This window comes from Drosophila serrata, unplaced genomic scaffold (genome assembly GCF_035046125.1).
Source record: "Drosophila serrata isolate PLE 108 unplaced genomic scaffold, ASM3504612v1 contig_190, whole genome shotgun sequence".
NCBI lineage: Eukaryota > Metazoa > Arthropoda > Insecta > Diptera > Drosophilidae > Drosophila > Drosophila serrata.
The window spans coordinates 233,871-260,801 of record NW_028257088.1 but is presented as its reverse complement, the minus strand read 5'-3'; the positions used below and the strand labels follow the sequence as shown (position 1 = coordinate 260,801).

Genomic DNA, 26,931 nt, shown 5'->3' with positions numbered 1-26,931 from the left:
TCTAAGAGAGCTCTATCTTCCTGTGGTGTCATTCGCTAATTGAATTGAAGGCAACGCGTTGAACGGCCTGCGGGCAAGTCAATTTAACCTCGCTCATCTCTGACCTCCATTCCCCATTACCACCACCACCACCAACCCCCCTTATGTGCGTACATAGTGCTGCTATCCAACTGAGCTTTAAAGGTTATTAGTTCAGTTTAGGCACTTGGTCTCGGTCCTACAATTAATTAAGTGCTCAAGACGATGCCGCTGCTCCAAGTCAACCCGTCGACGAGTCATCGAGTCAGTCAGTCAGTCCCATCTCTCACCTCCTCCTGGGGGAGAGATTGAGTGGGAGATCCCCACCGAAAAGAAGGTCACCATGAATGGATGGATGGATGGGTATGCCTGGGATCGGTGTCGGGGCTTCGGGTGGCTTCCATGTCGAGGGCCTACCCGCTCGATTTATTAGGTTCAAGTAGTTGAGGGGTAATTCAGAGCGAGCGAGCGAGCGAGCCAGCTCAAGTGTCACTCACACTTACTTGTCTAATTGTTCGTTACATCCACACCTAAAACCCGGTGACCCTTAACCCCCTACCACCCACACGCCACACGCCACACTTAACCCCCCTCCTGCGTTGCCGCCGTTCCGCTCTCGTTGTAATTAAGTTCGCATTAAAGAAAAATTAGCAGCTAAACATTGATGGCGTACGGGTCCTTGGGCGCTTGATTAGTACTCCTTCACCTAGAATCCCTCACGCTCACGGGACAATGTTTGAATTTTTAATATCACATTACTTGCAAGATACTTAGACTTCAACTTGAATTACCTATAAATAAAGTCTAAACTATAGATAATTGGGTAGTTAATGAGACCAAGTAAGCTTCAATAAGCCATCAATGACTTGCCAGCATTTTGCAACTTAATTGGTAACTCAAGCTGACGCTCCAACTTCTCCCAGGAGTGTCTCGAATTTCTCTCTCCCAACTAACCCCAATCTTAACCAACTTTTCTCGTCGAATGAATTGGGTTTATATGTACATATATGTAAGTATTTTATACTTACAGGCCACAACAACATCGCTCTTCTCACTGAATATGGATCCGGCATCGTTCTTGGCAATGCACTGATAGCTACCCGCATCCTCACGCCGGGTGCTGTGGAAGCGATAGAACTGGCTGGACGAGAAGTCGCCCACGGGGACGCCATCCTTTAGCCATCGATATGTGGGCTGCGGGTATCCTGTAAAGACATAAAGAGAGAAAGAGTGAGTAAGTGAGTACTGGGGGAAATTCTTTAATAAATATCCCTTGGAGAGTGCAAAAAATGAAGGTAGAGGATGGTAGTTAAGGGTATCTCGTACATATCATTAAAACGCATGGCGGCCTTATTTGATTTCCATTGACAAAGGGAACCAGAAATGTCCAGTGACGTGGCACAAAGGTTAAGCCATAGGGTTATCGGGAGAAGTTTAATATATAATCAATATGTCTAAAAAAAATCTTAAATTTTAATAAATGGAAACTGTACGTTTCGAGAAATTCTGCATTTAAAGTTATAGATCAATACTATTATACCTTCGAAAAATAGTACAATGCCGATATTATGAGAATATTAAAAACTAACAAAATTATCGTTTACTATATGTTCCTTTATTAGTTTTTTACACTTTCCAATTATATTGACAGATACATCAAACAGAAAATTGATTTATAGCACATATGTACATCAAAACTTTAAAATATGGATTTATATATAAATTCTTACGCCAAATATCGATCTATGACCAGTAAGTAACTCTGAACAGCAAGTAACTATGATCAGTAAATATCTATGACCAGTAAGCATGTATGATACTAACTTTACTAACTTTGAACACTTGTAAACAATGACTTGCAACTTTTGTAACACAACACATTTCTGAAACGTGGCCGGCAGAAGCCACTTCGTTCCGGGGAGGTTAGAACCATTTGGGAATCATATGCACAGATGTGAGAGATTTGTCTTTGAACAAATTTAAGAAACTATAGAGTTATTCTTTTATATAATTTTACAAGTATATAAATCGGAGCATGGCGAATCGGTGGACGATATATACATATATATATAGCTGCCATAGGAACGATCGGAAAGTTTTAAATTCAAAAATTATAACTTTTGCATTTTTCAACAGATTTTTATTAAATTTAATATATAGCCATTATATATTGATCTAGAATTATGCGTAAAATTTCCTAAAATTCGGACTACTATACAATATAGCTGTCATACAAACGATCGTTAAAAATAGAGAAAAATGCAAAACGGTGAATGAAATGAAGCTTCGTTTCTTGTTAAATATATATTACACCATTTACGGAGTATCAGGTTACTATATACTCCATCCTATATTTTTCTACATATTATATTACCCAAAAATATTGTTCTTTATATTTAAATCATTGAATTTTACAAATTAAATACATTATCTTGCTTTTGAATAATTTAAACAGCAACACATCTGATCTATGGTTAATGAAAATCATCTCAAATCGATTAAATCGATTAATCCTATTTAAATATTCAGTACATAAGGGCTTAACTGGCCAATTTTTTGTTCAGTAATCCATCAATTATAAGTTTTCATCCCTCTCCCCCATGTTTAATCCCCCGCCACTGAAAAAGACCGCACAAAGCGATTTAATCGCATGCTGGCCCGACCGAGTTCCTTCTCCTCATCGTCATAAAGGGAGGCAGAGTAGAGTAGATGGAGGCAGGAGCACAGAGTACGGAGCACGGAGCACAAAGGACACATTCTCCTGGCCACAGTTGGCTTCATTTGTTTGAGCATCCCGAGAGAAGTTGAAGAGAAAGGATATGGATATGGCAAGACCTCTCAAAGTGGAAGCTCTCCACAGCTCATTCCGATTTCATTGCAGTCAGCCAGTGAGCCAGTGAGGCAGCCAGTCGGCATTTAAATTAAAGTTGATTTATATGGGCTTGGGAAACTCCCCTGGCGGAATGGAATTGCAATTGGAATGGCTAAACAAAAATTACATGTGACCTGGGGGAGGCCAGCGGCAGGGCGGTGGCACGATGGAACGGTTCGACTAAATGAAACTCTGAATAAAATATGCCATTCGCCTAACTGGCCCAGGATGCAACAGGATTGAGTGCACATCACAGGACGGTCGCCGGAGACGGATGGCCGGAGGCCCAAAATCCGGTCATCAAGCCATCTCCATCCCCAATCCCAATCCCCAATCCCCAATCCCAAAACCCAACACCAAAACCCATCGCCTGTCCCATCAACGCTTTGCCAAAGAGCTCAAGGAGGGCCGGGGTCTTAAGGGGAGAAGGTGGAAAGAAGGTGTTTAGCTTGGGTTTAGTCTCCTGATACCCTCTACTTCTCATTGATATAATAATGCCAGGATAGGTAGCTTTGCTGAAATTAGAAACCTTTTCCGGGAATTGAACTTTGTCATTGTAAAAGTTAATTCTAGGGGTGATTCTTCATTAAATTTACCAGGAAATCTCTTTTTAGTTACCCTAAAATTTAGTTGAGAAAATCAAGGATATCTTGCATCATTCCTTATCTCAATTTCTATGAAAGATAATCCTGGTCTTGCAATATAGTATCACAGATAATTAAGAGATACTCTATTTCACCCCTTTTAGCACAAAATCCCCCAAGGGGCACTTACAGGGTAGCAGACAGTACCAAACGTGGCCAATGGCAATGCAATTCACTTCATTCAGTTTGCAGACAAAATCGAATTGAGCCGAGTTAGAAGCGAAACTGGAAACTACCAGTCGAGAATAGGAATCAAATGGAATCAACTTGAGAATAGCTGCGAGAAGGCGGCCAAAAGTTTCTCAAGTGTTGGTCCAAGAAAAAAAAAAAAAAGAAGGATATGAAAGCACACAAGGATGGACTTGGAGAAGGGGTAGGACACAAGAAAAAAAAAAGGAACTGAAAAAAGGACCAAAAGGCAAAAGTCTATTTGAGCATTTTGGGCAATGACGCTGCTATAAAATTACAATTTGGGGAATTGTAAGGCAAATACACATGGACACAGGCGCACACACACACTCACACACAGACACACATGGCACAAGGACACCAGCAAGCTCACACATCAGAGTGCCGTTAGTCAACAGCAAAGGAAGAGAGCAAAAAAAAATGAAAGGAAAAAGAAAGAAAGCGAAGAAACAAACATTCTCCAGCGAAATGTGTCAGCGCTAAATCGAAGCGAAAGCCCAATAAGCAGAGAAAAAGAAGGAGAAACAGGGTGAGAGAGAGAGAGGATGATAGACAGAGGGGAGGAAGAAATGAGAGATAGTCCCAGAAGGACCCTAAGTCGAGAAAAGGCACTGCAAAAGTAGATCAAAGATCGCACAAATAAAATCAAAGAACTAGACTTATATTATTCCTATTATCCTAATTATTATTATTATTATTAATTTGTGTGTAAATTTTTAGTTATAAAATATTTTGTCTAACAAATTCCCATTTTTTTTTTTAGCAACTATATTTTTAAAGCCATAAAAACACTAGGATTCAGCCAAGGAAATACTAATATTTCAGGAGAAAGCCCAGTACACGTTTACTGTATATTTACCTATTTTTCGACTAGAAGTTGTTGGGAATTTTAGAACTTGTCTGGCTTTTATTTATTTAATTTAATTTTATAAAATTAATTCAATAGCGAAACTAAGCATTCATAATCATATCAAGTTTCTCTTACATAAAAGTTTGACACATCAAAACTATCCTTATAAATTTAAAAAAATTTTCTATAAAATCTTTATTTTTCAATCCCTTTTCTCTCAGTGCCTGCACACATGTGCTAGCTCTTCTCAGCATTTGTGTGTGTAATGAGTTTTTAATAACTAAACTGACAAAAATCCTTTAAGACCAAGCCATACAAAGTCACTCCTGTCACTCCAAAAAAAAAAAGAGCCCAGGCACAAAGCGTAAGAAAAAAAAATAAGAACTTAAGGCCAAGCCCAAAAATAAGAAAAAGAAGAGGGGAAAATGTACAGAAGCCAAGGAAAGCTAAAATTTACATTCTCTCTTGGGAAGAGAGTCAATCAGATAGTAAAAAGGGAATACTTTTTTCGGAAAACCGAATCCCAAAAGACATTGACAATGCAGATTACACATAATATTTTCATTAAAAAAGAAACACAAATTTTATGGGCTAGTAATTACTTAGAACTCATCAGGGTCAACTTTGGGCTTAAAATTGACTTCTTTATTGTGTGAATATATGTATCATATATATTTAAAATGAATAAAAATTAATTAAATTGAAACTTAAAACCACAAAAATGTATACCTCAAAGCAACTAAAATGTCAAAACTTCGTTACTTAACTCTTTGCTTCTTCGTTTTATCCGCTCTTTGGAATGTTTGACTTCTTGAGCCCGTAAAAGTGTGCTACGCTTTTCAAGTCATCGCCATATTTCCGCTGCTCTTTCCTTTGCGGAAAATGCCACTCAATCAGCCAAGCAAGCAAGCAACCAACCAGCCAGTCAGTCAGTCAATCAATCAATCAATCAGGCAGTCAGTGTCTAAGCCAAACTGCATATAAATAAATTCAATAAACAGGCGACGCAACGCAACAAATTGCATTTGTATGCAACAGCTCTCTATCTATCTCTCTCTCGTTTGGTCTGTGGAAAGTAAGGAGGGGGAATCCCCGCATACGGAAATTGTTTGATTTGTGGCCAGTGCAAACCCATCAAAAGCTACGCGAAATCAATTGCATTTAGAAGCAATCGGAAGTTGGCAGGATACATATATATATATATATATATATATATATATAGTGGAGGTAAGCCTGGCTGTGGCATTTATAACTCCCTCAATATGTCCTCTTTACTCTCGCTCTCTCTTTACATTGGGAAAATCGGAAAGTCGGAAAGTCCATTTGCCAAATCCGTCAACTTGGACACAACTCTCGACCCGAAAGATATCCGATCAGCTCATCCAGCCCTGCCTGGACTTGGTCCTGGGCCTGGGCCTAAAATCCACCAAAAAGCACAGGCAAACACAGGCAGGAGCACACACATAGAGACACTCAGTGCGTATCCTTTGTCCCGTCAGTCTGACAGTCAGTCGTTCAGCTTTCCATTGGGTTTCATTCGAGTTCAGAGGTCACTCGAAAATCCGGACAAAGCGACCAAAAGCCACGTTTGGTGACCCAAAAATTGGCCAACTTAAACGCTTTAACTCTTTCGAAATGAATTCTAGTTGTTAAAGACTTTTAAAGTGATATTTTCAAAAGGGTCTTAAAGTTGGGGATTTAAACTTGTAACCATAATCATAAGTATAATAAATATTATTACATATTATCATAAAGAGTTTATTTGTTGAGGAACATGCTCTATTAGTATTAATCATAAACCAGAGATTCAGTTTGAAATTCAATGAAATCTATTAATAATATATATCAAAGGTGTTTATTTATATTGAAACTATTATAATAAAGACTTTATTTATTAAGGAAAATGTTTAAAAAAATGTCTTTATTAATATGAATAATTATAAAAGTAAACCATTTAAATATTTCATAATATTTAGAATTAGAGTTTAAGCTTTGAAATTTAATTAAAGCTTTTAACTATGCATATCAAAGATTTTCTTTATTATTTAAATATAGTTTGAAATTAAATCTTTACTATACAACCTTCTTCTATTTCTTTTCAAATCTTGCAATATATTTTTGCTACATTTCAGTATACAGAAATCATTATTATTCATCATGTTTTGTGGCTATTTGTCTTTTCTTTGCCAACTCAAAGTGAACTAAATTGTTGTGTTACTTTTTGCACATCTTTCATATATATAGAGGTTTTTCTTTTGTTATTTAACACGTGTTTCCACAGCTTGTCTTACACAATTTTAATTTGCCTTTTAGAGTTGTTGAAACTTCGCTTATTTGTTGTTGTGTTTTGTTGTGGTTTTCTGTGGCAACTCTGGCACATGTTTGCTAAATTATGCACAGTGCAATGCGCTGACGCCTTTGGACTTGGCCAAAAAAAACGGCAACAACTAACTAACGAAACACGAAAAATATTCTTCTAGTATTATTTTTTGTTTTTCTCTAGGTTATTTTGTTTTATTTTGTTTTTTTTTTCTTGGTCTCAGGTGAGTTTTGTGTGAAGCGAAGTAAACTTTAAAAGTGCCTGAAAGGCTTTTTTCTTAGCATTGTTGGCGCTGCTGCACTTTTTAGCTGCACATTTCACTTTTATGCATTGGCCTTTTGTTTACACACAATTTTCCTCTGCCTTTCTTTTGGCGATACCTTTTTCTTTTCTCCGCAGAGAAACAACAATGACACCGAGGAAAATTGCATTTTCTTGCTTTAAACAATGACAAAACAAGTTTAGTTATGATCGGGAATAAAGAATTTTTGAAAAGTTCCTTATAGACAAGACTTTTGCTGATGAAAACTCTTAAACATTTTCAATTTCTTTTGGTTAGTAACATTGTCTTTTTCCAGATTTGTCTTTATTTTTCCCTGCAGGTATTTTTGCAATTTTTTCATTAACTGTCTACAGGTTTTGCTTTGCTTTTTATTCTCCTTCCATCGACATGTTCATCTTTAAGTAAACACAATATCCTTGTTTTGTCTGGAATATTTGTTGGGTCTTCATTTCAGGAATATTTTCCAAGAACGATTGTTGTTATTGTTGGAGTTGTTGTTGTTGGTGTTGTTGTTGGTGTTATTATTGTTACTGCTGCTGATGATGCCTGTTCATACATATATATCGTATTCTTTTCTTCACAACACATTAAGCAAAGCCATCCACTTTAGTCTAAATGACGACACGAGGAGCTGCATATAGGCTTCCCCTCTATCTCCATCTCTTTCCTGGGACCCTGTTTCTGTCTCTCTCTAAGGGTAAACAACAGCAAGTGTGTGAGGGGGAGAGAGAGAGAGAGTAGTAAGAGGGGGACAAAAAGCATTGCGACAAAAGACTGCAACAAAAAACAATAGTTTGCAATTTTTGCAGTTTACCTTCTTTATTTATTTTTTTTCTTGCTCTTCTAGTGTTTTTTACTCACACTATTTCTTCTTCTACTATTTTTTTTTGTTTAAGAGAAAGAAGCTGAAGCAGAAGAAGAAAGGCCTGGAAGTAGGAGAAAAGTAAAAGAAAGGCTTTAACCACGCACATGTCTCTCTCTCTCTGTCTCTCTCAACTGTTGGCCTCTTTCCTTCTTCGGTTTCTTCTGGCCATGTTTCTTTTTTTTGCTACCATTTCTTTATATACGTGTTGTTTTTTTATTTTTTGCCTCCCTCTCCTTGCTCGACACATGTTGGGCTTGCACAGCATTGCCACTGAAAACAGCTTTGGCGGCTTTTGTTGTTGCCATAAAAAACAAAAAAAAAAACGCAGTCTTTGTTGCAAGTGAATGCGCTACATTTGCGAAGAAGCCCCATATTTGCTTTCTCCCTCTCTCTGGTACCTCCCTTTCCCTCCTTCTCAGTCTCTAATGCGGCCTCATCGCATTTCATTTTGTTGGCCAGAAACAATTCCACACACATTTTGCTTAGCTTTTATGGTACTGGTATTGCCATAAAGGGGGAATATAAGGTTTGCTTTAGCTCCTGTTACCATATTTCATTCTATAATTTTAGTGCAGTTATTTTTGAAGAAAAGCATTTCTTAATTTTTAAATGTATTATTATATATATTTCAGAAAAATATCCTTTTCAAAAACATTTTATAAAATAAAAGTATATGTATAAATAGGACCACTCATTTATACCCTAGAAGGGTATTATGATTTTAGTCACAAGCTCGAAACACAGTGAAGGAATCATTTCCGACCCTATAAATCATATATATTCTTGATCAGCATGAACAGCCAAATCGATCTAGCTATGTTTGGGAGAAACAAAAAATTTCGAATTTATTTTCGAAATTTTTTGACTACATCTTATATTATTGAGTTGTCAAAATTTGACAAATTTTAAACTTTCTTGACTTTTAAAACTTAGTATGTAGATTTGTTAGTCAATCAAAAACTAGCACAGAACAGCTTACAAAAGTGAAATTGATAAATTTTTGGCTGAGTTATGAATTTTTTAAGTTTTGATTTGTCGAACAAATTGCATATAAAAATATCAATAAATATCGATACAAAGAATGGTAATATAATTTTAGTCATTTAATTTAATTTAATTTAATTTAATTTATTGATAAATATCAATACAAAGAATGCGAATATTTAAAACTTAATTATAATAAATTTAAGATTTGATCAATATCAAACTCCCTCATATGATACAGGGTATTGTCTTTAGTTTTCCACCTTTAAAGAATCTACCTCTCTACCTTGCCATTTCCCTGGGCTTTTCTTCTGCTGTTTTCATGATTGTCGCGACACAAAACGCGAACAAACGTAAGCATCAAGGGCCAAAGTGAGATGGAGAGAGTGATGGGAACTTGTTTTACTTGAGACTTCCTCTCCTCCATGGCCATGGAAAACACTAGGCAAAAAAAAAAAAAGAAAACCAGAGAGAAAAATCGCTACCGAAACACTACACAAAAAAAAGAAGTGGTATGTGAGAGGTAAACTTCCTTGTGGAATGAGGAGCATCTCCCAGCGTCCTTCCAGTGGCAGGAACTACTACTAAAACTTCAAGTGGTTGGAGGAGAGGATGGAAATATGTATGATGTATGTATATGTACATGTGATGACAGCTAAAACCGCCAAAGTGACTGAAAGCGCGAACGTCGTTGCCGTTGCTTGTTGTGGCATGTGTGTGTGGCAACAACAACAACAACAAGAAACGCCAAAGAGCAGCTAAAGAGATTTGCATTTGTTTTTACTTTCTTTCCACACTCGCTATTTTTCCTCTTTTTTGTTATACCCTTGCAGGGTATTATAATTCTAGTCACAATTTTACGACATATAAAGTTTATATATTTTTGATCAGCATTAGTTATAACTTAAGAAATGTGCTAAAGATCAACACAACAACGAGTAACGAAGGCAGGCAAACACTTCTAATAAATATGACGAGTTTAAAAGTAAAACAACTAGTGCGGTCAAAAATACAACAAATAAAACAACGAGTGAAGACGAGGACCAATTTTTTGGTTTTATTTCAAGTCAGCTTATCTTTCATAAAATAATTATTAAAAAAACATATTTTTTATTGAAATAAATAAATAATCGCACCGAAAACACTGTAAAGGGTATAAAAACTGCGGCTTCCCGAAAATACAACATCTCCTGCTTGTGTCTTTTTCCAATGCAGTTTTTCCTCTAGCTTTTTCCGGTCTCTCTCTCCGCCTCTCTCTCTCATCCTCTATGTCGTTTTTTTTGGGGTTCCCCGCTTGCAGCTTATGCAAAGTGCATGGCTCTCGGGTGCCGTTGCATAGATCCCCATAAATGCACACACACACACACACACACACACAACCTGCATGGCCGTGTGTTAGTGCCAGTGCGTGTGTGTGTGTGTTTTGTGCTACTCAGAATGTGCATCAAAATTCAAGCGACAACCTGAGGCATTTTTGTGGGAAGCCCCCTCAAAAGGCCAGAAAACCATCAGCGATTATGTCGGAAAATCACCCAAAATCACAAAAATTGCAGGGGTTACTTTTTATGATTTCTTTTTCTGGTTTAGGAAATTAACTACTATTTATTAAGTGAATATATCTTAGGAAGAATTGTAAAGAAGGGAATAGGACTCTGATTAATACATATTCTAGGTAGTCAGGACTTATTAAAATTAATTCTTATAATTTATTTTAAGATTAACCCTTTTTTCTTTGTATTAAAGTTCTGACAAGCTTTTAAGTGCCTTATTTATTTTACAAGCAAAGTCAAATTTAAGGTAATAGAACCATTGAAACCAAATCTGGGACACAGCTCAAAGGTCGATTGCTTAGATCACCATTTGACCTGTTTCCGGTCATTAATTTAGAGGTCACCAGAGGAGAGTTTGGCTTTTAGCTAGCATTTATCCACCCGCCAATATTCTCTTTAGCTGTAATTTGCCAATTAAGACACAACAAACAATGAATATATACATATATATCGAGGTATATATATATATATACACCCGAGGCAGTGACATTTTCACGACTAATTTTGCGAATCCTCCGGCCATAAAACACAAGCACAGGACTTTCTGAGGCCAAGACAGAGACCCAAAAAAAAAAGGCTGTAAACAGCAGAAGCCAGCAGAAGGACCAAGGACGAAGGCCGCCCCCAAAAGTAAGTTCATAACATTTCATTCTTTTAGCTTTTTTCGGCTCATTTTCATTGGGGGGGTTGAGGGGGCGAAAAACAATATGAAACCGATACTTGAAACTGTCAAATGCAGGACAGGAAAGGAGGCGCGTCAGGAGGAAATATTACGTGTACCTGGAACTTGGTGGGGCACCTGGAGAACCCGGGAGAGTTTTCGTCCACGTCCCGGACTGGACGGCGGCACACGCCCTAAAGCGCTCAAAGGATTACGCGGCGGACGCGTCCTGGGGATTTTTATTCGGAGGGGGGATGGGGAAAAAAAGGACAAGCAAGACGGCCTCTGCCAAGGGAAACCTCATAAAAGTTATTGTTTTTCTACTTCATTATCTTTCAAAAGCGCGCACGAGCAGAGCGAGGGGGAAAAAAAGTGTTTTCGTTTATGGTTTCATTTTACACACTCTACACCCTCAGTCTCGCCCTCGTCCTCCCGCAGGACACGCTTTCAGCTTAGCTGTCAGACGCTTTGAGGGACAAGTGTTGCGTTTAGAACTCTCGCCGGGGCATTATGGCTCCACCTCCACCTCCTCAAGGCATTCATTCGCCAGAGGCCCCCACGGTGGGCATTATGTTGTCACAACGCTGCTCCTCCTCCTGTGGTCACAAATAAAATGTGTTTATGACGGATTATTATCCTTGGAACCTTTCGCATTTGATTCGGTTTAGCGTTTAGCAGTGCGTTTTGTAAACACTTTATTGGCGGATTTTTTAAGATAAGTTGGCACCTTCTACGATCATTACTTGTTGTTCTCAAGTAAATACTGTCGTTTCGGATTTATTTTTCAAAGAGTTATTTATTTGGTTTGGCTCTTAGATGTGTAAATTGGAAATTCGTTCAATTTCTTATGATGATTAGTAAGTTTCTATGAACAGCAAGTAACTAAGAGCATTAAGTAACTATGATCAGTAAGTAACTACGACTAGTAAGTAATTATAAACACTTGTAAACAATGACTTGCAACTTTTGTAACACAACACTTTTCTGAGACTCGGCTGGTAGAAGACACTTCGTTCCGGGGAGGTTAGAACTAGTTGGGAATCATATGCACAGATGTGCGAGATTTGTTTTGGAGCAAGAGCAAGCTATTTGAATGAAACTATGGAGTTATTGTTATATATAATTTTACTAGTATATAAATCGGAGCATGGCGAATCGGTAAACTATATATACACATATATATACCTGATATAGGAACAATCGGGCGATTTATAGAACTATGATCAGTAATTAACTATGAGCAGTAAGTACCTCTGAAGAGTAAGTATCTATGACCAGTAAGTATCTATGAGCAGTGAGTAACTCTGAACAGTAAGTAAGTATGATCACTAATTAACTATGATCAGTAAGTATCTATGAACAGTAAGTATCTATGAACAGTAAGTGTGTATGATCAGTTAATAACGTTAAACACTTGAAAACAATGACTTGCAACTTTTGTAACACAACACATTTCTGAGACATGGCCGGCAGAAGACACTTCGTTCCGGGGATGTTAGAACCAGTTGGGAATTATATGCACAGATGTGCGAGATTTGTTTTGGAGCAAGAGAAAGCTATTTGAATGAAACTATGGAGTTATTCTTATATATAATTTTACTAGTATATAAATCGGAGCATGGCGAATCGGTGAACTATATATAGACATATTTATACCTGATATAGGAACAATCGGACGATTCGTAGAACTATGATCAGTAAGTACCTCTGAAGAGTAAGTATCTATAATCAGTATATATCTATGACCAGTAAGTAACTATGAGCAGTGAGTAACTCTGAACAGTAAGTAAGTATGACCACTAATTAACTATGATCAGCATGTAACTATGATCAGTAAATATCTATGACGAGTAAGTGTGTATGATCAGTTAAAAACTTTGAACACTTGTAAACAATGACTTGCAACTTTTGTAACACAACACATATCTGAGAGGTGGCCGGTAGAAGTCACTTCGTTCCGGGGACGTTAGAACCAGTTGGGAATCATATGCACAGATGTGCGAGATTCGTTTTTGAAGAAATTTAAGAAACTATGAAGTTATTCATACTAACTATAAATATAACTATATAATTTTACTGGTATATGAGTCGAAGCAAGGAGAATCGGTGGACTATATATACATATGTATATAGCTGCCATAGAAACAATCGGAAAATTAAAAAAATAATAATTATAACTTTACAGTTTTCAACAGATTTTCATAAAATGTAATATATATCCATTATATATTAATCTAGAATATTGTGTACAATTTTATGAAAATCTGACTATTAAATCATATAGCTGCCTTACTCTGTTAAGTTTCTAATTTTTAAACCCTTACACGTTATTTTATTTTTAGTCACGAGCTCAAAACACATTGAAGGAATCATTTCTGACCCTATAAGTCATATATATTCTTAATCAGCATCAACAGCCGAATCGATCTAGCCATCTCAGACCGAAAAAATTTCATTTTAATTTTTTTCAAAATTTTACATCTTAAAATTGTCAAAAATTGGAACGAAAAACTTATCAAAAAATTAAAAAAATTAAAATTTTTAATTGAGTAAGCAGTTTTTTTAAACTAATAAAAACTAACATAGGGAAGCTTTCCGAATTAAAATTAATGATTTTTTGACCGAGTTATGAGATTTTTAAGATTTGATTAGAACAAAAAATTGCATATAAAAATATAGATAAATATCGGTTAAAATGTTGCAATATAATTTTAGTCAGAAGCCTCAAACGATGTGAAAAAGTAATTTCCGACCCTATAAACTATATATAATCTTGATCAGCATCAACAGGCGAATTTTTCTGGCTATCTCCGGCAGAAATAAAAAATTTTTCAAAAATTTTCCATTTTCCATCGTTGAAATTGTCAAAATTTGTCAAAAAAAATTTGAATTTTTTAACATTTTAAACTGAGTATGCAGATTTATTAACCTTATAAAAACTAACATAGAAAAGTTTTCCGATTTGAAATTAATGCATTTTTGGCCGAGTTACGAATATTTTAAACTATGATTTGTGGAAAAATTGCCATTTATAAATTTTAATATTTTAACCGATTACCGATTCGATATATTGAAGTTTAAGATATATTCTATACGATATTGAGCCCGCGTTATCTATGTGTATTTATTATATCACACCCTTCATCTTGATACATATTTATTTATACCTAATAGATATAGATGTACGATTTATGGGACAGTAATGATAGGGTAAAATTTTGATGTTAAAAGTTTGTTTCTTTATTAGAGCTCCCTTCATATTGTTATTAGAATCTCTGTCTGATTTTTACCATCTCCATTGAACCTTATTTTCAGTTAGTGGATATTTTGTTTTGTAATATATAATATAATATAATAATATATATAATATATGTATATTCTTGGACTTACCCAACGCATGACACTGTAGTATCTTGGTGCTTCCTTCGCTCACAATCGACCCCGAGGACGATGGATGCGTGGTAAATCGTGGGGCCTGAAGTTGCTGCTGTTGCTGCGGCAGCAACTGTTGATGCGGCTGCTGCTGCGACTGTTGCTGTTGCTGCTGCTGCGAAGGAGCCAGCTGCTGCTGCGGCTGCGGATTGGCATCTGCAATAAAGGGAAAAAGGCCAAAATAGAGTTTAGTTCATGTTGTCAATGCAAGGAGAAGAGAGAAGCGGCAGCATTTAAGGAATTTAATTATGGTCAATGGGTTGCTAGCCACACAAAAAAGAGAGACTTAGGGCCAATATAGAACACCACAATATTGGCAGTTACAAATTCAGATTTAATAAATAAGCTAGATCAGTGGATTTTTCACAGGAATAAATCTCCACAATAAACGCTTGATAAAACCAATGCCGAATTGAACATTAACCGGATTTACTTAAAAGCTTTGCACACTATCCTCTCCTCCCCCCCTGCAAACCGATTCGTACGGTTTTGGCATAAATCGAAGGGCTTAAAGATGAAAATGTTTGATTTATGGCACACAGCAGTACGAAGGGAGGATAAAAAAACAAAAGCCGAATGGAAAATACGAACCCCCATCCCATAAATATATATATATATATGGTATATACCGAGATCGATTGCACTTGCATTTTATTTCCCATTTTTGTGAGGTTTTTCACCCTCTTCACCCTTTTTTTAAATATTTTTTTGGAACAAGTAGGAGGACTCCAGGTGGAGAAAGTCCAACAGGAACTACAACAATATGGCAGAGGGCACCGCACACCCAATAAATTGCAGCCTTTAATAAATAAAAACATTTTATATATTATTTCATTTTGAGGAAAAAATATTAAAACATACATTTCCCAAATTTTTTCTATACTTTTGTTTACATTTTTATTTACATTTTTATTTGCATTTTTATTTACATTTTTATTTAATTTGCCCACGCAAATTGTACACAAAACTGAAATCGAGAAGTTCAATGGGGGAATACTGTGTATTTCGATTCGAAATGAAACAAAACAAAGTCAGAAAAAAAGAGGAATAATATTAAGGGATCGAATATTTGATGCCCTCTAGCTGCACAAAATAAAATAGTAAAAATACATATAAAATAAGAATACAAGAGGTATTTGTTAATTTCAAATGAAATGAGAAACATTTTTGTTAATAAAAACATTTTATGCACCTCTTTCACTCGTTAAATCGAGAATACCCGCAAAAGAATAACATTCACTTCATTTTTTGCCCCATTACAAGTACATATTTTGTAGTTTGGTTTTGTGGGATTATAAATTCGTTTTCAATGCAGACACAGAGACTGCCATATTTTACACATTTATTTGTTCTTGTTTGGTGTGGGGGGAGTGTATTGGTTAAATTATTTTTCATAAATATTTGCCATTTATATGCATAGACACATGGTGTAACAATGATATCAAGAGCAATTATCAAAGGAGGCGAAATTGCCATTCATCGTCGAAAGGAATCGGAATCGGAATCGGAAGCTGCAACTGCAACTGCAACCGTGTGTCGCCCCCTTTCGATGATGATTCTGTAAGAGTAAATTATTCAGAATACATAATAGCATATGCATGAGATGTTTGCATACATTTTTGGCCACCAATAAACACAATTTAATTGGTTTACATTCCCCAGTTGGATCAAAGGAGATACATTTTAATGGAGTAGAACCTCCGCTCCTCCAACACGCAAGTGAAATAATTAGGCATTCTCTAGCAAATAATAATTAATATTCATGTACCACAAATAATGTGAAGAATTTTTCCACCTACATACACAAACACAAAGGACACGAGTTAAACAAGTTAATTGATAGGTCAAGTTTTGAGTTAATTTAACATAATTTGAGTTTAATTTTCTATAGTGCACACACTTCTACCTGGAAACTGGAAAATTATGCATGCAGGTAGGGTTCTATTATTATTGTAGAATATCGGTTTTCTATTAGTTTTCAGTGTTAATTGTTGGAAAATTGTGTCTGGTAGAGAAATTTCATTACAAGAACAATTAGAGATGTAAACAGCTAGAAATTTTGGTTATAATACAGAATTTACTCAAACAAAATCGAGTTTAGTTTAGGCAAAAATTCATGAAGATTCATGTTCAGTTTATTCTGTTTATAATGGTAAAAATGTTTAATAATATGTGAGTTTAGTTCTATAACCATTTTATATAAAGAAATAACCTAAACCCATTTGAAATAGATACCAAAACTTCTGTCCTAAATCTATATCAAAGTGTAATTTAACCATAAATACACTTTGTTTACCGTACACAACTGTACTTTCGAAAACCACTGAAGGCCCCCCCTTAGTGTTGACAGGCAGCACACTTGGCCAACAATCTTGAAACCGCTAAGGATGCCAATCAATTGGTCAACTGCAGCATTTTGCCCCAATGCGCTTGTTGATCCTTAGGACTTGTCCATCGTGCGAATAATGTCGATTTCCATGATGGAAATGGGTATGGAGGATGGAGGTGCCGCTTTCCCAAGTGCCGATGGTGTTGATGAGTGCACTTCTCACTAAAGGCGACACCCCGTAAATGTGTGTGTGGTGTGAGTGTTCCAGTTGTTCTAGTTGTTGAGCCCTTGTTGGGTTTCAGCCCCGAGTCAATGACGCTTTGCCACAGGCTACCGCCAAACCCAATCGGCCAGAGGCGTTGCCATGATGACCAACCGATGAATGACCATACCATCCTCAGGCACTGAGATAAATTGGTATTGAATTCATTTGATTTCCTTGGATTTCATTTTTTTTATTATCCTGATGCTATACAACTTTTAAATTGCTGCATCAGTCACTCTTATTTAAAGCCAGTTATATGTGTGAATATAAGAGTTTTCAAAGGACTTTCTTTAATGGGAATTAAAGTGGATGAATAAGAATGAATAATGAATTGGCTCATTAAATATTTGGGTTCATTTTGGAATACTTTCTATTCTTAAAAACCTCAAAAAATGCTCTCCAAAAATATCTATCCAAGAAGTTTCTTTAAGGGGAATTGAAGTGGATGAATAAGAATGAATAATGAATTTCTTTATTGAATATTTGAGTTCATTTTGGCGTATTCTATTCTATTCTTTAAAAAACCTCAAAAAATGCTCTCCAAAAAATATCTAATATTTCCTTTCCGCTGTCTTTATAGAGTTTTCTAGTGTTTTGAAGTTCTTGCTATTTTATATATATTTCAATAAATTTATATCCTATTCTTGGCTTATAAAACTCTAAATTTTCACAGAATTAAACCGCCCTTTTCGATCTGAATAGTTTACATTTTGCTCACTGTGCCCCCTGCCATTTGTCCTGCTGTCAAACAAAGCAGGCGTTAAATTGCCATCATCGAGGTGGGGAGTAAACATGGGCAAAAGGGTTAGATGAGTAGTGTTGTAAGTGTTGTTGTTGTTGTTGTTGTTGTTGTTGGTGTTGTTGGTGTTGGTGTTGTTGTTGGTGTTGTTGTTGTTAAAAGGGAGATGAGGTGTAGCCAGGTGGAAATCTCTACATACTATACTACATATCGCACTCACTGTCTCTGGCACGCTCTTACTTGCTGCACAACAAGCCCGGGGTTTTGCTTTTCCTTTGCTCTGGTCGAAGGTTAGCTTTGGTACTTCCCCCCTTTTGGGGAATTGGTATTACCCCCTTCCCCCATCTACACCCCATCATTGGCTTTTGTGGTTTTCTGCGCATGCGCAGCCCATTTTGCATGGCTTCTCTCCATATATCGGACACATGATATGTGCTGTGGCAGTTGCAGGTCGAACGACCTTCTTGGCCAAACTTCTAGGGATGGCAATGCAAAAACCGAAGTCTATATCAATTTCAATATCAATATTGAAGGGATATTTAAAGTAATATAAAAATTTCCAGATACGAATTTAGGAGGAAAATGCGTTTGAGAAGGCAAAAAATATCAATATACCGATTAAGTATCAATATTTAAAGCCATATTTGATAAGTGTATAAATATATATTTAAACCTTGAGATATACATTTTTGATATAAATCAAATATTTCAACGTTTCAATAGAAATATTTTCGATAAATCGTTTAACTTGATAAATGAATCTTTCAACGTTTTAATAAATCGATTAACTGTTTAATTTATAGAACCAATGTAATCGGAAAAGGCAAGAAAATACTTAAATATTATTTTTTTAGTTATTTTTGAATAATATTGAAAATTAAAAGCTAAAACTACATTTTTCTGTATTTAAAATTTCGGTATTTTACATTATTCGATATTTTTCATATGATATTGATTGCAATATATTTATCGATATACCTTAAAAGACCCTTTTGCTTCGATCTAGACCAGATCAAGCTTTATTTCAAGCGATATATCGTCTATGGAGTTTTTCTCACCTCTCCCAAGCTCTCGTGTGTCTCCCCTTCACCTTAACGCCTCCTTGGCTGCTGTGAAAACTAAATGTGTGGCAGCTGCTGCTGCTGCTGCTGCTGCTGTTTTTAGTGATGCGCTCAATTTGCAACACGCACTCAAGTGCTGCAGGCTGACAGGCAGGCAGACAGGAAACTGTGTCAGCCTCCGTTTGGGAGGCTTGAGCCTTGTGTGCCTCATGCAGCAATTGCAACCCGCAGCCTCGGCTTTTGTTGCTGCATTTGTTTGTCCAATGATGCAAGACACACACACAGGACACACACAGGACACAGACAGGATAGGACACCCAAGGAGCCAGCGAGTAACTTCCTCATGCGACAACTCAAGCTAATGATAAAATGCATACAACATGGGCTCAAGTGGGCGTGTGTTTCTGGGTGGTCCTCTCGGGTCGCAGGTCACCTTCCCTAAAAGCACACACAACCCACACACAAAACACACACACTTGAATCTGATATCTACTTGGATGAGGGATAAACCAAAGATGAGCTGCAGGGTTTCTCCAAAAGGGGAAGTGATTTTAAATACGCAGAGATCCTGTTGATATTCCCCCTGCTGCCTTTCAAGGAGTGCTTCATGTTTGTTCTTTCTTTTTTTTCTTCTTAAATTTAAATATATTTAAATATGAAACAAAGAAATCAGTGACAAATATAGCACTTTGCATAAAGTGTAATATTTATTCTTAAAATTGTACAAAAACTAAGTGAGTTCTGAAGACCGAATTACATTTCTTTTGAAACCCTTAAGTTTGGTTCTATGAATTCTTTTTGAAGAAACAATTTCTTCTTAAATTTAAATATGAAACAAGGAAGTCAGTGATAAATATAGCAATTTGGTAATAAAGTATAGTATTTATTCTTGAAATTGTAACAAAAGTAAGTGAGTTCTGAAGAACGCAACCCTAAAGCTTGGTTCAAAAAACTCTTTCCAAAGAAACAATTTTCCCTCTTAGGGTTTCCCCTTTTTCATTTCAAGTAAACCAACAAATTTTGATACATCGATGACTCACAGACCCATAGATCATGTTACAAACATGGCAGCAGTTTTGTTTCAGTTTCGTTTATGGTTCTCTGATATTTTTTAACACGCTCCAAGAAGGCCCAGAGCTCGTTTGCCCAGCCGTCAATCACGAGAGAGAGCGGGTTCTGTGTGTGGCCGGGGGAACCCCCATATATATATTCCTATATACCACATTCAACTTTCGAGAGTCTCTCAACTAATTTTCATGTTGTCTGCACGCGGGACACGGCACATCAATCAAACTTTAACCCGCACAAACACAATTCAACTTGATTTCTTTCGCGCTGCTCTCTCAACCCCTTTTTTCCTACAGCTTTTTAACCCATATATATAACTCTTTCTATATATATGTATATGCATTTCCCGGCTGAAAAATAGTTTCAGGAATTGTAAACTTGCAAGTGTAAATAAATTATGCTAGGTGGGAACTTTTGGCCAACATTTTCTTGAAAGTTTCATGTGGCTTTTTGGAGAGTGAGTTGGTTTTAGGAAAATGTGTGCTGAGAGAGTTATATTCTCTTGTCTAAGTAATATACTTTTATTAGACGTGATTTCAAATCTCTGACGAAAGTGAGTATTTCTTTAAAAGTATTCTAACATTTTTATAAATGTTCTTAAATTAAACCAAAAAATTTACCCTTAATTTGTTCAATTATTTCTCCTTTTTCCCTATCCAGAATTTTCCTAAACATTTTCCACTCTGCCTATTTTCCCTCCCCTTTTTTTCGGGGTACCGCCCCTATATATATATGTATATATAGGCGGCACATGCATGTTAATGATCTCTCATTCAGGTTCCGAATGGAGCGGGCGGGAAACCGAAAGATAAATGGGCAGCAAATTTTCAATAATAATGAAAACGTTCACCCTCCCTCTAAAAATAGTTGAAAGGGAGAGTCTGGGGGGAAAATGTTCAGTAATTATAGACATCAACTGAAGTGCGGTCGCATTTCCCCGAGGGTTGTGGGAGATTTTCCCGAGTCAAGAAGCGAATAATTTATACGAAAAAAGTGGCCAATAGGGAAAACTCTAGCACTCCTCTACTACCTCCATTAAGCCACACATGTGACGCCTTAAATTAAAACTTAAAAAGCTGGCAAAAGAGAAACCAAGTTTAGAGTTTGAGTGGCAATTGTTTTGTTCTTCCTTCCTTGATATTCCCAAAAGCTAAAAACTAGTGAAAACATGGCATTAGGTTTCAGGTTACACTCTCACAGAATAATGTTCTTTGATAACAAAAGGAAATTATAATCATGGCTAAATTATATAGCAGAAAATGTAAATCAGAAAGTGGAAGCCCTAGGGAACTCCTTAGTGGTTATTTTTCTTCCTATGGAAGTGTTTGAGGAGTACATTTTATGAAATTTGATATAGAAATTGAATCTTTTAATAAAGATAATATAAGCTATAAAAATTACCAGAATTTTGAAACCCCTTTTATAATGCCAACAAACTTAAGCTACAAAAAACAAAATTTCATTGAATATTACACACAAAAACACACAGTTTTAAGGGTCTTCAAATTTCTAGTAATTTATGGAACATCGTAAAATATATGTATCCTTAACCAAGAAATGTGATTGCTTTCAATATAAAAATACTATTTTGTAAACCATAAAATGGTAATAATATCCAAATTAATTTCGCTTTTTGATTGTTTTATACTTTTCTTATTGTGAATGTATATTTTGTATTCTAATAAATATTATTTCTTGTAATAAAATAAGTAAACAATAAATTCTTCTTATATTTGTTATGTTACCTGTTTTTCTTTTGCATTTTTCTATATTTATTTTACTTTAAGTAATTTTATTTTATCTTGTTTTTCTTTAGTATATTTGTATTTTGTTTTTAGGTATTTAAAACAAAAAAAGGCAAACATATCATGGCTCTTAACATTTCATTTCACTTTTGTTTCGTCCAGCTGACGGTTTTTTGTCGTTTATCAAATGCAGTTTTCAGTTTTCCCAACCCATCCCGCCCCCGCAATAGTTTTATCTGCCCTTCTACCATTGCTTTTCCCATTTCCCACCCCATTTTCCATCCCCCCACCCTCTCTTACCATTTCCCTCTCCCGCAGCTGAAGCAGCCGTCGTTGACACGTCTCATAAATTTCATTGCTGTCGCTGGTCGGTCGCCTAATCCGCGTCTCTCTGTCTCTCTCTCTCTGGCTCTCCCCGTCCTTGTCACGTGAGAAATTGCACTTATCACTTGTCCTGTTCCATTCCGTTTTGTTTAGTTTTTCCCCGCTTTCCATCCGTCTTAAATTCCTGCCCCGTGATTTTTCTCGCTTTAAGCCATTGTGGGTGCGTTAACGCACGTTCGTTCTGCTAGTATTATTGGCCAAAGGTCTTAGCCCTGTTGTGCGCAGCAAAAGGGTTAAGAGGGGGGGAAAGGAATTAAGACATTATTCAAACACTAATTCCTCCCCGGATCAACTGACTTTGAACTATTGTTTTCCGGGGGAGGAGAAGGAGAAAATACAGGAAAAACCCATTCCGGGAATCAATGAAGCCGTTTGCCTCCAGCCCTAAAAAACGACAAAGACGATCTCAACTTGGACTTGGACTGGGGAAATCCTTTGGCCAGGAAAAGCGGGCTTTCTATGCAAAAAGTTTTTGGAATGCGACAAATGGCCCAAAATGGGACTACACAGAAAAAGGAGTGCAAGTGGAAGTGGCAATGGAAGTGGTGGCCAAACTATTAAAATGACATTTTTACGAAAATTCTTGGCACTCAACGCAAAACGGCGAAGGCGAAAACGAAGGCTGTCTTGTGCCAAACAAAAAACAAAAAATTAGAAAATAAAATAAAATAAATAAGTAAAAAAAAAACTGAAGAAATTTAAACAAAAGCGAGAAAAATATATCTATAATACAGGAAAGGAAAATAAGTTCGGGAAGCCAAACTTTATATACCCTATAGAATTATATATAATCGAAAATCAATTATAACTAAGCTTAAAATATACAGATTAAAATCGATATTTATAAATATTTTTATATGGCAATTTTGTAGAAAAATTAAAAAAACTCACATCTCAAACAAAAAAGCATTAATTTCAATAAGGAAAGCTGTTTTGTGCTAGTTTTAATAGACTTTAAAAATCTGCATACTTAGTTTCAAAATTTAATAAAGTAAAAAAATTTTCAAATTTTGACATTTAACAGTATGAGAATTTATACAAAAATTTTGAATAAAAAATTATAAAAATTTGTTTCTTTAAAACATGGCTTGATAGATTCGGCTATTCAATCTGATCAAGAATATATATGATTTATAGGGTCGGAAATGGCTCCTTCATGAGTTACAAGCTTCTGACTAAAATATGATACCATTATTTGGATCGATATTTATTGATATTTTTATATGAAAATTTTGTCCACAAATCAAAATCTAAAATATGCATAACTAAGCCAAAAATGCATTAATTTCAATTCGGAAAGCTGTTCTATGCTAGTTTTTATAGACTTTATAATTCTGCATACTTAGTTTCAAAATTTTATAAAGTTAAAAATTTTTCAAATTTTGACATTTTAACAATATGAAAATTAATACAAAAATTTTGGGTAAAAAAATAGTCAAAAATTTTTTCTATAAAATATGGCTAGATCGATTCGCTTTTTAATGCTGATCAAGAATATATATGACTTATAGGGTCGGAAATAACTCCTTCATGAAATAAAAGCATCTGAATAAAATTATATTAACATTTTTTACTGATATTTATCTATATTTTTACATGCAATATTTTAGACAAATCAAAGTTTAAAAAAACTCATAACTAAGCTAAAAACGCATTAATTTACATTTGGAAAGCTGTTCTGTGCTAGTTTTTAAAAGGGTAACAAATCTGCATATTGAATTTTTAAATTAAAGAACATTCAATTTTTGTCAAATTTTGACAATTGGAAAATATAAATTTTCGTCATAAAACTTCGAAAATAAATTCAAAATTTTTTGTTTCTCCCAAACTTTGCTAGATCGATTCGGCTTTTAATGCTGATCAAGAATATATATTATTTATAGGGTCGGAAATGGGTCCTTCATATTATTACAAACTGTTGACTTAAATTATAATACCCTGTAAGGACATTTAAATTAAAGGGAATACAAAATCAAAGAAATCTTGTTTTACTTTTTTTTTAGCAATTTAAAGCTAAATCTATGCCACAAACTGTGTTACTAATAGAACATTTCAGTTATTTCTAATTAAAATTGTTTTATTAATATGTTTGAAATGTTAAACTTCACCTATTGAAAATATATTTTTCTATATAATTTAATCGCTTGATAACTATAATAATCAATCGGCTATGCTTAACATCTCAATTGTATTTCCATTACAAAACATATATGTTACATCTATGGCATGACAATGAATTGCCCGACACAACTTGAACAAGAAAGTTCAAAAAACTTAAGTTCAGAGTTTATTGATTTTCACGTTGTTTTTCTCCGTTTTTTCTCCTCTTTTTTTTGGGTTTTGTTACAACTTTTAGCCGCCTCTTTTCCGCCCCCTGTTTTTTTTTCTTGCCCTACAAGACTTCCTCGAAGCGATGGATGCTGGGTTAGCCCTTTGGCCGCCTCTGGAAAGCATTTAGTTTGCCATTTTCACACACACACACACCACACACACAGTAGACACAACCAGGAAAGAGGAGGGGACAGAGGTTAGAAGAGGCAGTTGTGAAAATATTTTTTGCACTGACATTGTTGCTCTGACCCAAAGGCAAATGGAAATGGCCATTGGCCATCGACATCGACATCGACATTGCCTGTAAGTGAAACCTGCGATAAAAATAACCCGAGGAAAGATGTTTGTTTGCTGTCTCTCCGATTCATAATGGATTTAGTGTAGACGATCGAATATTTATCTATTTTTATCCAGGGATTTGTGGACAGGTAATAAATAATACAAGTATACGAGGGACAACGACAACAATTCGAAGCGATTTAATACTTCAACTCTCTCCACCTGACAATGATTTTTCAATAAATGAATACATTTTGTGTGTGTGTGTGTGTGTGGAAAATTACGTCGATTAAATGTTATCAAGTAGAACTAATTGAAAGCTTTTAGATTTTCTAATCTGCATACAATTTCATTAATACACCGATTTCACAAAAAATTAATTTACTGGGATAATTGCATTCAAGTGCTTAGATTCTGCTGCTGCTGCTAAGAGCTTAAAATAATTTTCCACATATTTAGAGAATTTAGAGAGTCTATTTTCAAACTATTTTTTCAATTGCGAATTATTTTATTTATTATAATTAGTAATTTTCCCACATGCTACCTGTTTTTATGTGTATATACCACATTTTCTGGTGCCAGAGATTTGCATACAAGCGATAATCACTTGTTAGATGCAATTAAAAACAAAAGTGAACTTTCCCAAGCAAACATTTAGCCACAATATAGAGCACAGTAGAGACTGCCAAAGAAAGGCTTATTGGAATTGAATTGAATGCCTTTACAAGACTCTTTTCCTGGCACTCTTAACGAGTGCTACCTGTATTATGTGCAACGAAGCAGCACCTCTGCAATTTCTCATCGCTGAATGAAAATTCACACAGGAAAAACACCAAACGTTTTCGCCCTGCCGCAAAAAAAAGAAAAAACCAAAAATTGGATGGCATGCAATTTTCTTTTAGTAGACTTTAGCATGGCCATTCTCCCGCTTAGCTGCTTTTGCTGTCAAGCTGCTTTATCAGTAAAAGCACCAAGCACAAGCACCAAGCACAAGCACCAAGCATGAGCACCAAGCAGCACCGGTAGCAGCTTCTTTTTCTGGCCAAGACTCCTCTGCACTTGCCACACACACTCTCACTCTCGAGCTCATTATGAGTTGCCACGGTGTGGCAAGTGTGGCAACAATGCGCCTGACTGTGTTGCGAGGAAATAAAGGAAAATATGTGGAGCACACGCTTGCAGCATAGCAGACAGTAGGAAAATCCGGGCAAAAGAAGAAAAGCGGCGAAAATTTGTGCCAAGCAGCAGTGGCAACAACGGAAATCATTTGAGCATGAAGGACACACACAGCTCAGGTATATTATTTATATATATATATATTATATATAGTACATGGGATCGTATCTTCAAATTGCGCTGCCGGAAAGTTCATTCACAGATTTCACTAATTTTTTTGGGGGGGAAATATCTACAAAAGGTATATTTATATATCTTTATATATTCTAAAAAATGTTGTGCTTTGAATACCACAACTCAGTTATAATGAGCTCTAAAAGTTGCCCAAAAACTGTCTTTATGAATATTTAATGGCTAGAAATAAGTGCTCCATTAAAAGATTATGTTACAACCTAATAGATCTTAAAATTTTCTATCATTTATAATACTAAAACCAAATCATATTTGTTCTGTATTTAAAAAACATTTACATTATATCTATTTTACATATATCTCTTCCCAAATTGAATCCATATTCAACGCGGTCACCAATTTAATGCCTGTCGTTATTCAGACTCATTCTGCGGAATCTTCAAGTAATTTATGAGCGTTTTGATGCGACTTAATAAGCGCAACCCAAACTCCTCAAGGGATTCCCAGATTCTTGATGCCAGGGTTCAGAAGGCTCCCAGGATGGCACAGGAAGGAAAAAGGAAAAGCTCCTGTATCTCTGCTCGCTCCTTACGTGTTCGCCTGTTGTTTATTGCGCTTTTATTTTAATATGATTTTCCAGCAATTGTCATTGTCTGCTCGCCTCCATTGCTGTTGTTTGCCAGTATTTTCCTTCCTTGTCCCTTTATTTATGTAGTGCCTTTTCTTACCCATATTCACCCTTCATACCTCATAC

The 26,931-nt window shown here is 35.7% G+C and overlaps 1 protein-coding gene across 19 annotated transcripts in view; it reads right to left on the bottom strand.

Moving 5' to 3' along the window:
• sdk (sidekick cell adhesion molecule) overlaps positions 1 to 26,931 on the bottom strand; it is a 106,303-nt gene that overhangs the window by 27,380 nt on the left and 51,992 nt on the right. For all 19 annotated transcript variants that reach the window (XM_086829227.1, XM_086829228.1, XM_086829231.1 and 16 more), the window contains exons 3-4: positions 14,627 to 14,824; positions 1,047 to 1,223 (exon numbers count right to left, since the gene is read on the bottom strand). In XM_086829227.1, coding sequence (XP_086685353.1) covers positions 1,047 to 1,223; positions 14,627 to 14,824 — 375 coding nt within the window. The remainder of the gene's footprint in view (positions 1 to 1,046; positions 1,224 to 14,626; positions 14,825 to 26,931) is intronic.